This window comes from Geospiza fortis, unplaced genomic scaffold (genome assembly GCF_000277835.1).
Source record: "Geospiza fortis unplaced genomic scaffold, GeoFor_1.0 scaffold98, whole genome shotgun sequence".
Classification (NCBI taxonomy): Eukaryota; Metazoa; Chordata; class Aves; order Passeriformes; family Thraupidae; genus Geospiza; species Geospiza fortis.
In genome coordinates, this window is record NW_005054306.1 from 10,565,341 (window position 1) to 10,578,458 (window position 13,118).

Genomic DNA, 13,118 nt, shown 5'->3' on the forward strand with positions numbered 1-13,118 from the left:
CGGCTCTGAGGGCCCTCAGCGCCGGCATGGGCAGAGGGGAAGCATCGCTGGCACGGAAAGCGCCTTAAAGCCTTCCGAAAGTGCTGGCCCAGCAGCCGGCAGCCTCAAAGCTGGTGCCGAGGAATGCTGGCTGCCGAAGGTCAGCAGCGGACGCGCACCGTGCCTGGAGGCTGCCTCCGAAATACCCTCAGCTTCTGTTGCTGGTCGCGTCAACTATGACATTTGGTATCGCATCCATATGGGGGATATAGACATTGTTACCTACTCTGTGCCCGTATCCTCGTCCTAATCCATTTTAAAAAGTTTGCATCCCTTTTTAGGATGAAGACCTTGTCTGTTTTAGGGATATAAAACCTAGTGCCCCCCACCACTACCTGGTGGTGCCCGTGAAGCACATGGGAAACTGCAAAACACTGAAGACAGAGCACATACCTCTAGGTAAGGCTGCAAGTGCGTGCTTAAACTCAAGGAAAATCGTTTCTGAAATAGGGGGTTGTTGAGTAAATTACAAGTTTGGACACCATTTGTAAACGTGGAAATAGCTGATGTGAGTGAGTGTAGATAGGGACTTTCTGGGAACTTCTATGTGCTGGTCTAGAATGGCACTTTTTTTGTACAGTTCTGGAAAAACATTGCTGTTTGCATGGAGTATAGATGCTTCTGCACTTTGTTGGAAGTACAGCTTTATTTTCAAAGCATTTGTGTGCTGCTTCACTGCCTTTTCTTAGATGTGCGTATGCAATTCTGAAAGCTTACAGAAGAATTTTATAACGTGTATACTTTTAGATAAGTGCTGCATTATTTGTCAGGAAAAAAGGGAATGACAGATGAAAAAGGGAGATGGTGTTTCAATTAATTTTAAAAAATTATGAAAATATAAAATTCTGAAATGTTGAAGCCATTATTTATTGTTGCTAGGCTTATTTTGTTTTTTTTTTTCTCTTAAGAGGACATTGTCCTGGAATTTGTTTCACAAGATATGGCTAGCTAAGTGTGTTGAGTAACAGAAGAAACTGCAGCCATGAAGAAATTCCACCTTAGGGAATGCATCACCACAGGTGATGCAAGAAAATAGTTACAATTGCATTTTGCAAATCTTGCATTGCTGTTTTTCTCTTGTAAACATAGGGTGGTTTTCTCCAGAGAATAAAACTTCTGTATGTGTTTGGCGTCAAAGCAATTCCTCTGACTTCTGCCTTGATTTTTTTTTATTGGGGTTACTACATGTTTCAGTGATAATGAAACTGTGTGCTAGTAATAAGAAATACTGACAATTTAATTTAAATTTATGTACCGTCTCTAAAACGTACTCCAGGCTCCACAGGTTCTGGAGATCAAAGTCCTGTAGCTGTGCAGAGATACAACACTGGAATTAGTGTAAAGTCATCATTCTGACCAATCAGTACTTGTTGGGTTTTTTAATAAGGGTGTGGTGATAGCATGGCTTTGGCCAAAGTTCTTAAAATAATACCACACTGGAAAGCATTGCAGGTGTGGAAGTTGGTATCAGTGGCAGTTTTCAAGTAAATCATTGCACACACTCTCTTAATTTTATTTTCTTTGTCTTGGAGTAGTCACAGTGTTTATATTTTGAAAAACCCATGTCTGTGATCTCAGTGTAGGTTAGTCTTTTGAAGTTAATATTCTGAATAATACCTTTTTAAAATGAAATTTATTTGTGTTTTAATAGTGAAGAGAATGATGGAAGTGGGAAAAGCTGTTCTCCAGAAGAATAATTTTAGTGACTTGAATGATGTAAGGTATGTAATAAATACCTTCCATCTATTGAGTGTGTTCTTTACTTTTCAGAATGTTACTTTAGAGATGGTGGCAGAACCTGTACTGTGATTTATGGAAGAAATCAAGTCTACATTTCACTTATTGCATAAAATCTCAATTAAAATCTGCTGGCACTGAATATAAGCTTTTTTTCCGATAAAGTTCTGGCATAAATTGGGTTCCAGCTCTGAGATTCTTTCTTGAACACATCTTGGAGTGTTGGGAGGGCGCTTCAAACAACTTACCAAAGAGGCTGCTCATTATGTGCTGCATATATGCTGTAAATCCTAAGATGCCAGAAGAGAGGTAAACTTTGGCTATTGAAGCAGGACACCACACTGTGTTTCAGTCATACCAGAATTCACTGGATTTTGGTGCTGGACCCTTCAGTTTAAGGCCTTTGATAGCTGAAATAAACTGTAACATAATTTGAGCACTGTAGAGAAGTAGGCAGCTGGCTCTTGATGATGAAAATTGATAGTTGGCTTTCGAGCTGAAAACTAGGTAGGATACATTTAAGATACTTTTTCTTTTAACTTCTTCTTTTAAAAATGTGTCTTAAATACAGAGATGTGAAGGAGGAGATGAATGAACTTTTGAAGAGCTTTTTGCAGTATAATGAAAGGGCATGTTTTTGTTCTTGCTTCTATGTACATCAAAATTGCAATGAGTTGTTAGTTTTGTGGATTATGGTAAATAACCTGCAATGAATTGCAGGTAAATTACTGTGATGGATTTGTTCCTGAATTAACTTCTTCCTGAATTAACATCACCACTATCTTGTACTTCTCCTTTTCTGAAGAATGGGTTTTCACCGGCCACCATTCTGCTCCATAGCCCACTTGCATCTGCACGTCCTGGCCCCAGCCAGCCAGCTGGGGTTCTTATCCAGGATCTACTACAGAATCAATTCCTACTGGTTTATCACGGTAAGTGTAAGGCAGGTGAGCTTTGCCATAGGTTTTCAGTTGTGAGCCATGTCTTTCTAACCTTTTAACTGTGTCCAAAAATTCTCTGACCAATTACTTTTGTGCTTGCTTTAATTCTCAGTTATGAATATTTTGTATTAACTGAGAAAAAATAAAGGTTAAAAACTTAATGTTTTTGCTTATAAACATTAAGGGACAGAGTGTGGGGGGATAGAATGTAAGAAAATAAAGGTAGTGCAGAAGGTAATCTCACCCCTGAGGAGTTGCAGCTGCACTAATTATCAAAGATTAGCAACAGGCCTGCCCTTAACAGGCCACAGCTGTGTCCAATGAGGATGAATGCTATAAAAGAGTGGGTTAGCTGGTCAAGAAGGGAGCTGGAGTTTGTTGGCTGTGCTGTAAGGAGTTGCCCATGAGAGATTCCCCAAGAAGGTATGGGACTTTTGCAATAAGATGACAACAATAGAGTGCTAATAAGTAACAGCAAACAGTTCAGAGGTTCTGGATGTTGCCTAAGGCTCAGGCTCTGTGATGTGCTTCTGTGACACTTTGTAAATATTTGGGTTTTACTATAAAGGGCTATATTCAAATGTGGTGGATTGTTTTGCACAGAACCTGGTTAATCCTGTGTAGGTGAAGACATATCTACCTAATGATTGCATTTATCACTTCATGTGCTTTTTCTCATCTTGTCATTTTTAGACTAAACCTAGTGCCTGCTTTACAAAAACATTGTTGGTACTGATTTATGTCAGTAGAGGTTAGCAATGAGACTGAACTGACACTGACTAAAGCACTTTGAAAATCTCTTTCTAGAGACCTAAACCTCACTCTCATTGCTTTGATACAGCAAAGCACCTGTCCTTGCAAGGTAACTGTAGCACCCTAGTATCATTGCACATCCCCAAATCAAAGTTGCTGAAAAAGGTCTCATCTAAAGAATATAGACAGCTTCTCACTTAAAGAGAAGAAATACAGCTTCTTTATGGTGGGACCTTGCTGAAGTTTACTCCTAGCTCAAAAAACGCAGGTGTGTCTGCTGTGTTATTGAGTATCTCAGAAATATTTGTCCCTGAAATATATATAGCTGTGTTGTTTTACTGCTTATTATCTTGGATTAGTTCAGGCAGATCCCTAACAAGTCTGGTTATCCAGTATGGATGCATTTTGGTATTTTGCCCTGCTGTCATGTTGGAAAATGTTCTTGGTTGGTGGTGGTTCTGGTTTTTTTTTGTTTTTGTTTTTTTTTTCACATTATAGCATCCTGAATGTGGTACTTGTTTAAGAATGCAAAACAGGATTCAGATAATATAATTTTCAGTTGCTGCATGCTTTATGTAGCTTTATTTTTAAATAAACTGCAGTAATTACTGAACTCCTGTTGAGTTGCTCCTACCTGAAGTATCTGATTGCATTTTTATCGTCTGCATTTAAAAAACTTGAGCTTTTCACCTTAATGTAGTTCCTTTGGAGATAAAGCCTCAAGCACTAGGTCAAATTAAAGGATTAATTCAGTAGGACTGGCAAAAAAAGCAAAAACTGACATTAAACTGATCTGTTTCAGAAGTGCCCCTGTTGGCCTCCGTGTGCCCAGTCTGGCCTGCTTGTTGGTAGACTTTCTCCTGCCCTGAGCCTTCCTGAGGGCTCTGTGAGCTGATGCTGTTATGTGTACAAAGTACAGCTGCCCCCGTTCTGCCCATGATGCATAAATAGCTGTGTATGATGACAAAAGTCTGTGTTGGTGCAGGGATGTGACCAAAGGATGAGGTGGTAGCTCGAGACAGGAGCACACACTTGAATGCCCTCTGTCCCTCAGCAGCGTTCGTGGCTGGTGGTGCACACAGTTCTGGAGAGGCTCACAGAGAATCCCAGCTCTCACCACTGGGTTGCTCTGAGCACTGCTGAGGTCTCTGCAGTCACAGTGCTTTAACAGATCTACTGTTCATTTGCTCAAACCTCCTCTGACCTCCACATCATGATCACCTCATGAGTGTTTATTGGAAACTGTGAATCTACTGTTGAAAGGAATTGGTGTATTCTGCTTCTCCTATACACTTAAATCTGTAAAAGTGAAAAGCAAATTCTCTGTTCACGTCACTATTTTTGAAATGGAATTTTCAGTAAAATGAAGGCCCACCGTGTAGTTAATGTATTGCTTTCTCTCTTTTGTAGGCTGAACAACTGATCGAGAGACTGCAAACTGAAAATGCTGCCAGCTGAAAGCTTGTGTTGTCAGCCAGTTTGGTCTTTGAGCTCTGATTTAAGGTTGCACAGTTTGATGTTGCCAATAATATCCCAGGATAAAAAAAGCTTTAGTTCCTTATGAGGAAATACACGCAGAATTTGTAGCTGCTAACCTAATTCTTCCATTTGGATATGTCAGTTTGTATACTTCCCTGGCAATAGCATGATGTATTTTAGTTAAAATTTTAATTTAATTGTGTAGGTCCATACATAATACACATACACATGCACCCAGGCAGAGAACTCTTCCTATTAAAAGGCAAAGTGTAGCAGCAGAATGTATTGCAAGCGAGGCAGTGAGTTACAACTAACAGCATATGAATGGTACCAAAGGGAGCATTTGCTGCGGAATCAAGCTTTCATTTTCAAGATGCATTGTTCTGGGACTGCAGGTAACATTTCAAGCATTTGTTCCCACCTGCATTTGTATGATATGTTACTTATGCCTAGTGATGAGAAGGTATGTTGCTGAAAGTACAGTACTGACTTTTTGGTGCAAAACTATTTCAATGTTACCTGACTTGTTTGCATCACAGTGACACATTAAACGGGAATACAATATGTGCCCAATGCTGGGATATAGTTTATCCCAAATGCCCAAACATAGGATATAGTTTATGTGTAAATAGACCCTTATGTGCACAATATTTGAAATTACTATATGTTTACAAAGAATGTGAAGAGTTCAAAAGAATGGATTTAAAATACTGTTCTTCTGCATGGCAGTAGATAAAAAAGTCCAGATTTTCTAGTCTTATTTTCACTGCAAGTCCCTTGCAGATTACTAATGCCTTGGCCAAATTTGGATTCCAAATGAAGTCATAAGAGAAGCCGGTCTGAAATGCAATGTGTGTGTGTGGCAGACTTACATAAGAGCAATGTGATTTGACTTTGGGATAGCAGGGACTCAGCCCAAAATCGGAACATGCCAAGTTGCTTAAGGAACCTGTTGAACATTTGCCTTTGCAGCATGACTCTAATCAGGAATGCTAGCACTTGTTTTTCAGTACCATAATAAGGCAGACTGTTAGGCAAGTTAAAACTCTGGAACACATGGAGTGGATTTTCTCTGTTCACAGAGGTTGTCTTGGTGCCGAGCTAACCAAGTGCCCTTACCTGATGCATTCAGATGAAGCTGAGGTGAGAACATCTCTTGCACCTGCAAACTTCCCTGAACATAATAGTCTGTGTTTTCCATGGATCCAGCACCTGTTGCCTTAGTGATACAATGTGTTGTAATATTCTTACAGTACTTCAGAGAGTCCACACCCTTCTGAAGAACTGCATTTTTTCCTGGCAGAGTTTGCACATCTCTGTCTGTAAGATCTTCTTCCTAATGTCTTGTTATATGTATTAGTGGGCACTTGCATGTTATTTGCAGCCATTTAGGGTTTTAATTTATTACATTTGGTAGGAAAAGTGTGACTTAAAGCCACTGAACTTTGACTGTGCAATAGATGAAGAGGTTTGAGCTGGCTCCTGACTTAGTGAAATACCTGTATATTAATGACTTTCAAGAGTTAATATGTATGTGTTCTGATCTGCAATTTATGTAACTGTACTGAACTGTGACATGTAATATTTAAAATATCAACGTGAACTGTTGTCAAAAAGGATTAATAAATGCTAATCTTGGGATGATTTTCCAGTGCAATGGAATAGCTGACTCTGAGGGTTGACCCCATATAGCTCTTTGCTCACTCTTCATCCCTTAACCCAGTGGGGTGGGAGAACAGAAAGAACAAAATTAAAAAACTCATGGGTTGAGATAAAGATAGTTTAATATGTGAAGGAAAGAGGAAGAAAAGAAGCAAAGGTAATCACTCATGACCTCCCATAGGCCGGCCAATAGCAACAGCCCCCACACCCCAAAAAAAAGTCCTCACTTCAGCTTTTATTCCAGACATTATATGTAATGGAATATCTCTGCTGTCCAGTCTGTGTCAGGTGTGCAGGTTGTGCTCTCTCTAAGCTTTTTGCCCACTGAAGGGCAGGGGGGCAGAGCAGGAGAAAGAAAGCCCTAACATTGTCCATGCACTGCTCAGCAATCACCAGAACTGCTGTGTTACCAGCACTTCCAGTCACACCCAAACCTGGGATGCTCTGAAGGAAGTTACTCCATCCCAGCCAGACTCTCTATGTTGCCAAATGTATATGAAAGCACAAAGGCCAACTTTTATGTCTTAAATTTGGAGAATGGCTCCACTAATGACAAGACTGAAAAGGTAAAAATCTGGGTATAATGTCATTTCCAGAGTTTTGCTGATGAGAAAGATGGGGATATCCCATGTTCCCTGACAAAAACAGACAGACATCTGAACAGCTGAAACAGCAAAGCATTAAACAGAGGCACATTAATTACTGAGAGGAATGCTCAGCCTCTCGTTAGTGTTTTTCAGCACAGAGCTGTGTTCTGTTTTCCTTCTGCATTGACAAGCATTCTTGGACTCTGAAGATAATTGTTTTAATTAGGTGAAGAAATACTTTCTGAAAAACCTAACCTAATACTTCCAATATGCTACTGAATTACTGGCTAGTCCCTGGAAGAGACAGTGGGCAGATCCTATTAACTTTGTCACTGTCTTCTGTAGAAGCTTTTAGAAATTTTAAAACTTCCAAATTCATCTGTAGAGCTCTCTAAGGAGCAAAGATCAATAAGGAGCATGAACTCAGCAGCTCCTTCCAAAGAGCCTGAAGAAGCAAAGGAAAGTTGTTTAGCCACTGCTGCTGGCTCTGCTCTTTGATCCAGTATTAGCAGTCTTGAGAAAAGCTGCTTTTTTGACCTCATGTTTCGGAATGACAAAGCTTTATTTGTACTGTTTTCTCAATTGTCTTACATAAACTCCCAACCTAACACGAACCCAGGGAATAATGCTTTTATGCTGAAAGGATGAAGCAGATACACATAACATGCTGTTAAAAATAAAAAGAAATTGTGCTTAAATTGGTAATAACGTCTCAGACCATTCCAAAGTCTTTTTAAGTGTGAGTTGTAAATAAAAGTAGGAGAATGAGAGCAAACCAGCAAAAATTGTTTTTGAAATTTGAGAAACTTGTAAACAATTAAATGCTGCATAAAAACTCTTGCCATTTCAAACTAATGTGCAACATTTATTGAAATGGTGACAGTGCCTTCAGTGTTTGACAAAACAAACCACAGATAATCTGTATATGATATACAGTCCAAAACAGATGCAGAGTTTACAGACTTCAAGTGGAAGGAGGGCAAAGACCACTGAGGTAATCTGTCACAAAGTGAAGTTTAGGAGAGATTTAAACAGCTAAAAGATGCTTATTAGGGCAAGAACACCTTTTAAAAAGGTTGGGGTTTATTTACTACTCCAAATAATCTGTAATATTAAAACCCCTTACATGCTACAATTTTTGTAAAAACAATGTCATAAATTCTGTTTGGTTTACTCTAATGGGAGCCTGCTGGAAAAAAAACAAGTTGCATGTTGAAAAGTTTAAATTCCTATTTCATCTGTAGATGTTTATCTAATCACAGATGAAGCATAATTTTGTAAAACTTGTAGCTGAACTGAGTCATGTGCATTAGATATAATACATTCATGACTAAACAGGCTTCAGGAGTAATTTTTTATTCTAGAGTGTACCAGTAGGCAAGCTGACCAGTTCTATTATCTATCTTTTAGTCTTTTTTTGAAATGATGGCTATTGCTGGAAGCACAAGACTGGATTTGTCAACCTGTGTGCTGAGCCAGTTTGGCAGCTCAGTGTTTATAATCATTGCATGGGCACACAGAAAGATTTCAGTCACGTTTTCCAGAATGCTCATCTGAAGCTGGCAGGTTGGCTCTGTAATTGTTTAAAAAAATCCCTCTATAAATAACAGTTTTGTTATATAGTAATCCTTGGTTCTATTAAAAATATAATAATAGAGCAAGCTTTTTTTAGTCGCTTACAAAGTAGGTAAGACCATGTCATTAAGGGTTTGCTCTGCTTCTGTTTTGATCAGAGGTGTACTTAAAAAGTGTTTGTAGATGTGCTCAAGCATCTACCACTTATATGGCAGTGACAGCCTAGATTGCTGATATTCAATTATTTGAGCCAGCCTTAATTAAAATGTAGTAAATTTATGTGAGCTGGACTTGCATCTTACAGTGCTCAGGCTACATGCTGCCTCACATGTGTGTCTTGCAATGAATTATTTGTACAAAATATCCAGCAATGTATTATTTTTCCTTATAGTGGCATCCCATTAGTCAGCTGATGACACTTGAAGTGCCTGATGCTACTTCCTGCAAGTTGTGAACTAACACTACAGCAGAACTCAGTGGATTTCAGAATTGTTAGAATTAAACAAAACTCATTCCATAGCTGCACTATAAAAAGTTTAATTTGTGTTGAAATCGGAATGCATGTAAAGACTTCCTCTAATAGGAGCTGAAAAATGAGGTTGTGCTCACGTCATTTGGCAAAAAATGCTTTTTCAAAAAGAACATTTTAAGTATGTTAAGATCACAAACTACATCTACTTCTTTTTCAGCGGCAAGATGTAGATCTGTTTAGAAAGAAGCAGTAGGTTTAAAAGCTAAGGGAGCACACCAACAGTGCCTGCTGCAGCACATATTCACCCTTTTCCAATGTGCTAAAATTATGTGGTGATTAAAACCCATTCTCCACCTGCATCTGACTGCCCTGTTCCCCAGATATACTTATTTCAGCACATTAATTTATTCATTTTTTCCCTCTTTTCATTGTCCTTTCACCAGAAAAAGAAAAAAGGAGTCAGGAAAATAATGAAATCCTCACCCAAATACTTAGTTTGGTGCAAATCCCCATTGGATGAAAACATCAAAACAAAACCCCATTCTTTTAAGCTTTTTGCAACAGAAGCTCTTTTATATAAATAGCATAAAATTACACATCACTTTTATCAAATTCCTAATTTATATTAAATTTTAATATCGTTTTGATGCAAGAACGGTATCTTACTTTAAAGACCCATCAAGTAGTGTAGTTAACACCACACAGAAGCTTCTATTTGCACTGCTAAAAAACTGAATTTTAGATTTCTAATTAGGCAGTTTTATTGGTGGGAACTATTGTAAATACAGCTCCCGATTATTTTTCATAGCACTATTACAACTATGTTATATAACCAATTCTTTATTCTTCTTTCTGAAGAGCTCACAACTATGCTCTGAAAGCAGGTAAATGAGGTATGGGACTGCTGCTATACTTTCATTTATGCATTTAGCACTACAGTATCTCTACTCTCCTCTTGTAAAAAACATTGCTACATTTTGGTGAAAGAAGAGGCTTTTTTTCCCTTATGAATGCACAGGTGCCCCAGTACAGGGTTTCTGCTGACTTTTGCATCTTTACTTGTGGCACCCTATCTTCTCTGAAGGGGTTATAGCTGAATTCACGGAAAAGGCTGCAGAGCCTTGTGGATTTCTGAAGCGTTAGAAGAACAGGAAAAAAATGATGTGAGATAGAAAACAAAAAGAACAAGAGACACAGAAGGTTTGGAGAAGATATGATTGTAAGATTGGACTATTAAATACCAAAACCAGTGCAGCTGTCCAAAATCTAAGCAAGATGCAACTAATTTAAGAACCATCAAGTATCCTTGCTGTGATATTTTTGTAAGCTTGGGAATTTCTATCTACTGCATGAAAAAAACTTTCATTTATTCAGTTTAACCATGTGAGATTGAACCTAAATGCTATGTAGCAGGCTCTTTGTTTGAAGAAGTATATGAATTCTCACAAGAGTTTTCAATTCCACGTTTTACAAATCCCATCCTCCCACACAGTATTTCACAACCTGTAGGAAACAGTAGTGTAGGATAGCAAGTTAGTAGTTTATACTTTTAGTAACCTAAAAGCAGTAGGCCAGCACAGTTATTTGAAGAACTCTCATATACTTGCTAGTAGATGATAATAAGGACAATCCAATGTCAACGTGATGGAGTAGCTCATAATCTGCAATTTCTGTCCAAATCTCTACCATTTTTACAAAAATATCCTTCTTGCCTCTCCTCTCCTGCTTGTGTCCCAGTAGGTAGCTGAAATTCTGTAACCAAAACCTGTGAAGATGGTATCTAGATATGTTTTTCCAAATGGAACCATGCAGCAATGTTCCTTCCAGGACAAAGCCTTATTGTAGTAAAGTGATGACCACATCATCATCTTTTCCTTGCCAAAGCATTTCACCTTCAAAATGAACCAGACCGTGTTTTCTGGCTCTTAACAAGATTCCCACTACTTTATTGGAAATAGTCACATATGTTTCAAACAGTTGCCCAAATGTCACTCTCACGTGTCCATCTTCTCCCACCTCTCCAGTTCTTCTGATGATCAAGCACAGCTCTTCTACTTCCCTACCCACATGTGAGTGAGCATCTCTCCCTCTCTGCTCTGTCCGGGAGCCTTCAGGGGGTCTCCCGTAGGTAGGATCTCCTCTGTGAGTATGCGCAGGTTTAGACGCAAGCCTATCATCGCTACTGAAAGGATTCTTCCTCTGATACTCAATGTGATCCTCTGCCCAGGTCTGCCAACTTTTCCTCAGGTCACCCACTGCACTGGTAGCTTTAGCACTTTGCCCTTTTTCTCCTTCCATTTCTGGAAAAGTTTTATGGCACTCAAGCAGGAAAGGAATCAGTGACTGGCTGTAACTGTGGTTCCTGTGCGCACTGTCAGCTGTGAAGGAAAAACAACAAATCAGCCTGATATTTTTTGGAAGAGTTTTGCCCGAGTGAGAGGCAAGGCTGCTGAAAAAGAGGCTAAGTATCTGAAGATTTTATATCTACTCATAATTCTACAGCAATGAAGAAAGTAAAAGTGATTCAAGTGAAATTCAGAAGTAATTTAAGAACACAGGGCATTGTAATCTTGTAAATTACGTTTACAAGATCATTCGGTGCTCCACCGATCCCGCAGTTACCGAACAAACCCCGCAGCCTCCGTGCAACACACAGTGCAGTACTCACTCCTCTTGCAATGACGCCTTTCCAAGAACTTTATCCTGGTACCCGGCAGCCCCGCTGACTTCCCAAGCAATCTGATGCAGTGCTGGCTGAGCTGCGGCGAGAGCAAACCATTCCCGAGCGGCAGCACCAACCCAGGCACAGGGGTGGGAAGCCGCTCTCCGCCTGAACGCTGATTAAAGGTGGACGAATTCACGCCGTGCCGACAAGGTTCCCTCAGACCGCGTTAGTTATTATGCACAGAGAATATTATCTGGAGCCGAAACGCCAATACATGGTGGGAGCAGGGGGATTTTCCTCATCAGGCACTGCAAGGAGAAGCAAAAGTCCAGTTGGCGAGCGCGTCTCTGTCCGCAGCACCCTATTTAGTGAGGAAAACAAAGGCAGAATAGATTGTTCTCCCTTAAAAGGCCGTGCTGCACGGCCATGGCCGCCGGCTGCAGCCCGCGGGCGGCAGGGCAGCAGCGAGCGCCTCTCCGCTCCCGGTACGCTGCGGGCTGCCCGCCACCTGCGGCATTCCATGCGCCTGCAGCACGGACTGGCTGTGCGGGACGGGGTCATTCGGGTGAATTAGAGACAGACTTTTATATCCCTACCGAGATCTGACATGATATAGCCATGTCTTTGCTGGGTCGTATCGTTCACCTGTCGAAATACGCAAGCCGGAGTTTCCAGGTAGCACTTAAGTAGAGCTGATACTTCTACCGACATTTGAAGTTAAAACACAGGATCAGTGCTGGATTTTAATAGGCAGAAATTCAAATTCGGACAGTTTAACAGCTGAATTACAGATTGGGTATTTCTGTATTTTGAAACTATTGTTGTTTTAAAAGTAAGTTTTCATAGGCATTTGCCCACATACATATGTTGGTGCTGTTGCACGTGAACCCACGAACAGGGACAGGATTCCTTAAATTCCCCAGCAGAACCTCCAGATCAGTCAAAAAACACTTGTGTTGTCTCTGGGTCTAGAAGAGTGCACGAGGTGAGCACAGAGAGGCAACAGAATCGCCAGAGAAGGGAATTGGGAATGATAAGCAACAGCATACATGAAATAATGGCTTTTCATTCATGGTCTCTCACTTTAAAATTGAATCTCATTATTGTTGTATATTACTACTTTTTATTACATATTTTTTGTGAGAGGAAGGTGGTTAATTCTAGCTTCCTGGATAAATTTCAAGTTGAATAATTACACTTTGTGTATA

At 39.9% G+C, this 13,118-nt stretch overlaps 2 protein-coding genes across 2 annotated transcripts; one reads left to right on the top strand and one right to left on the bottom strand.

Annotated features, from left to right (window-relative positions):
• The first annotated feature begins 303 nt into the window (after positions 1-303).
• Positions 304-6,595, top strand: HINT3 (histidine triad nucleotide binding protein 3). The gene is made up of 4 exons (XM_031066700.1): positions 304-438; positions 1,691-1,760; positions 2,582-2,708; positions 4,881-6,595. Exons 1-4 carry the CDS (start codon positions 396-398, stop codon positions 4,926-4,928), a joined length of 288 nt encoding a protein of 95 aa, XP_030922560.1. The 5' UTR covers positions 304-395; the 3' UTR covers positions 4,929-6,595.
• A 4,045-nt stretch (positions 6,596-10,640) lies between these two features.
• Positions 10,641-12,120, bottom strand: LOC106632238 (actin-binding Rho-activating protein-like). Its single transcript, XM_014312088.2, has 2 exons — positions 11,914-12,120; positions 10,641-11,623 (listed from the first exon to the last, which is right to left on the bottom strand). Exon 2 carries the CDS (start codon positions 11,541-11,543, stop codon positions 11,082-11,084), a length of 462 nt encoding a protein of 153 aa, XP_014167563.1. The 5' UTR covers positions 11,544-11,623; positions 11,914-12,120; the 3' UTR covers positions 10,641-11,081.
• Between the last annotated feature and the right edge of the window lie 998 nt (positions 12,121-13,118).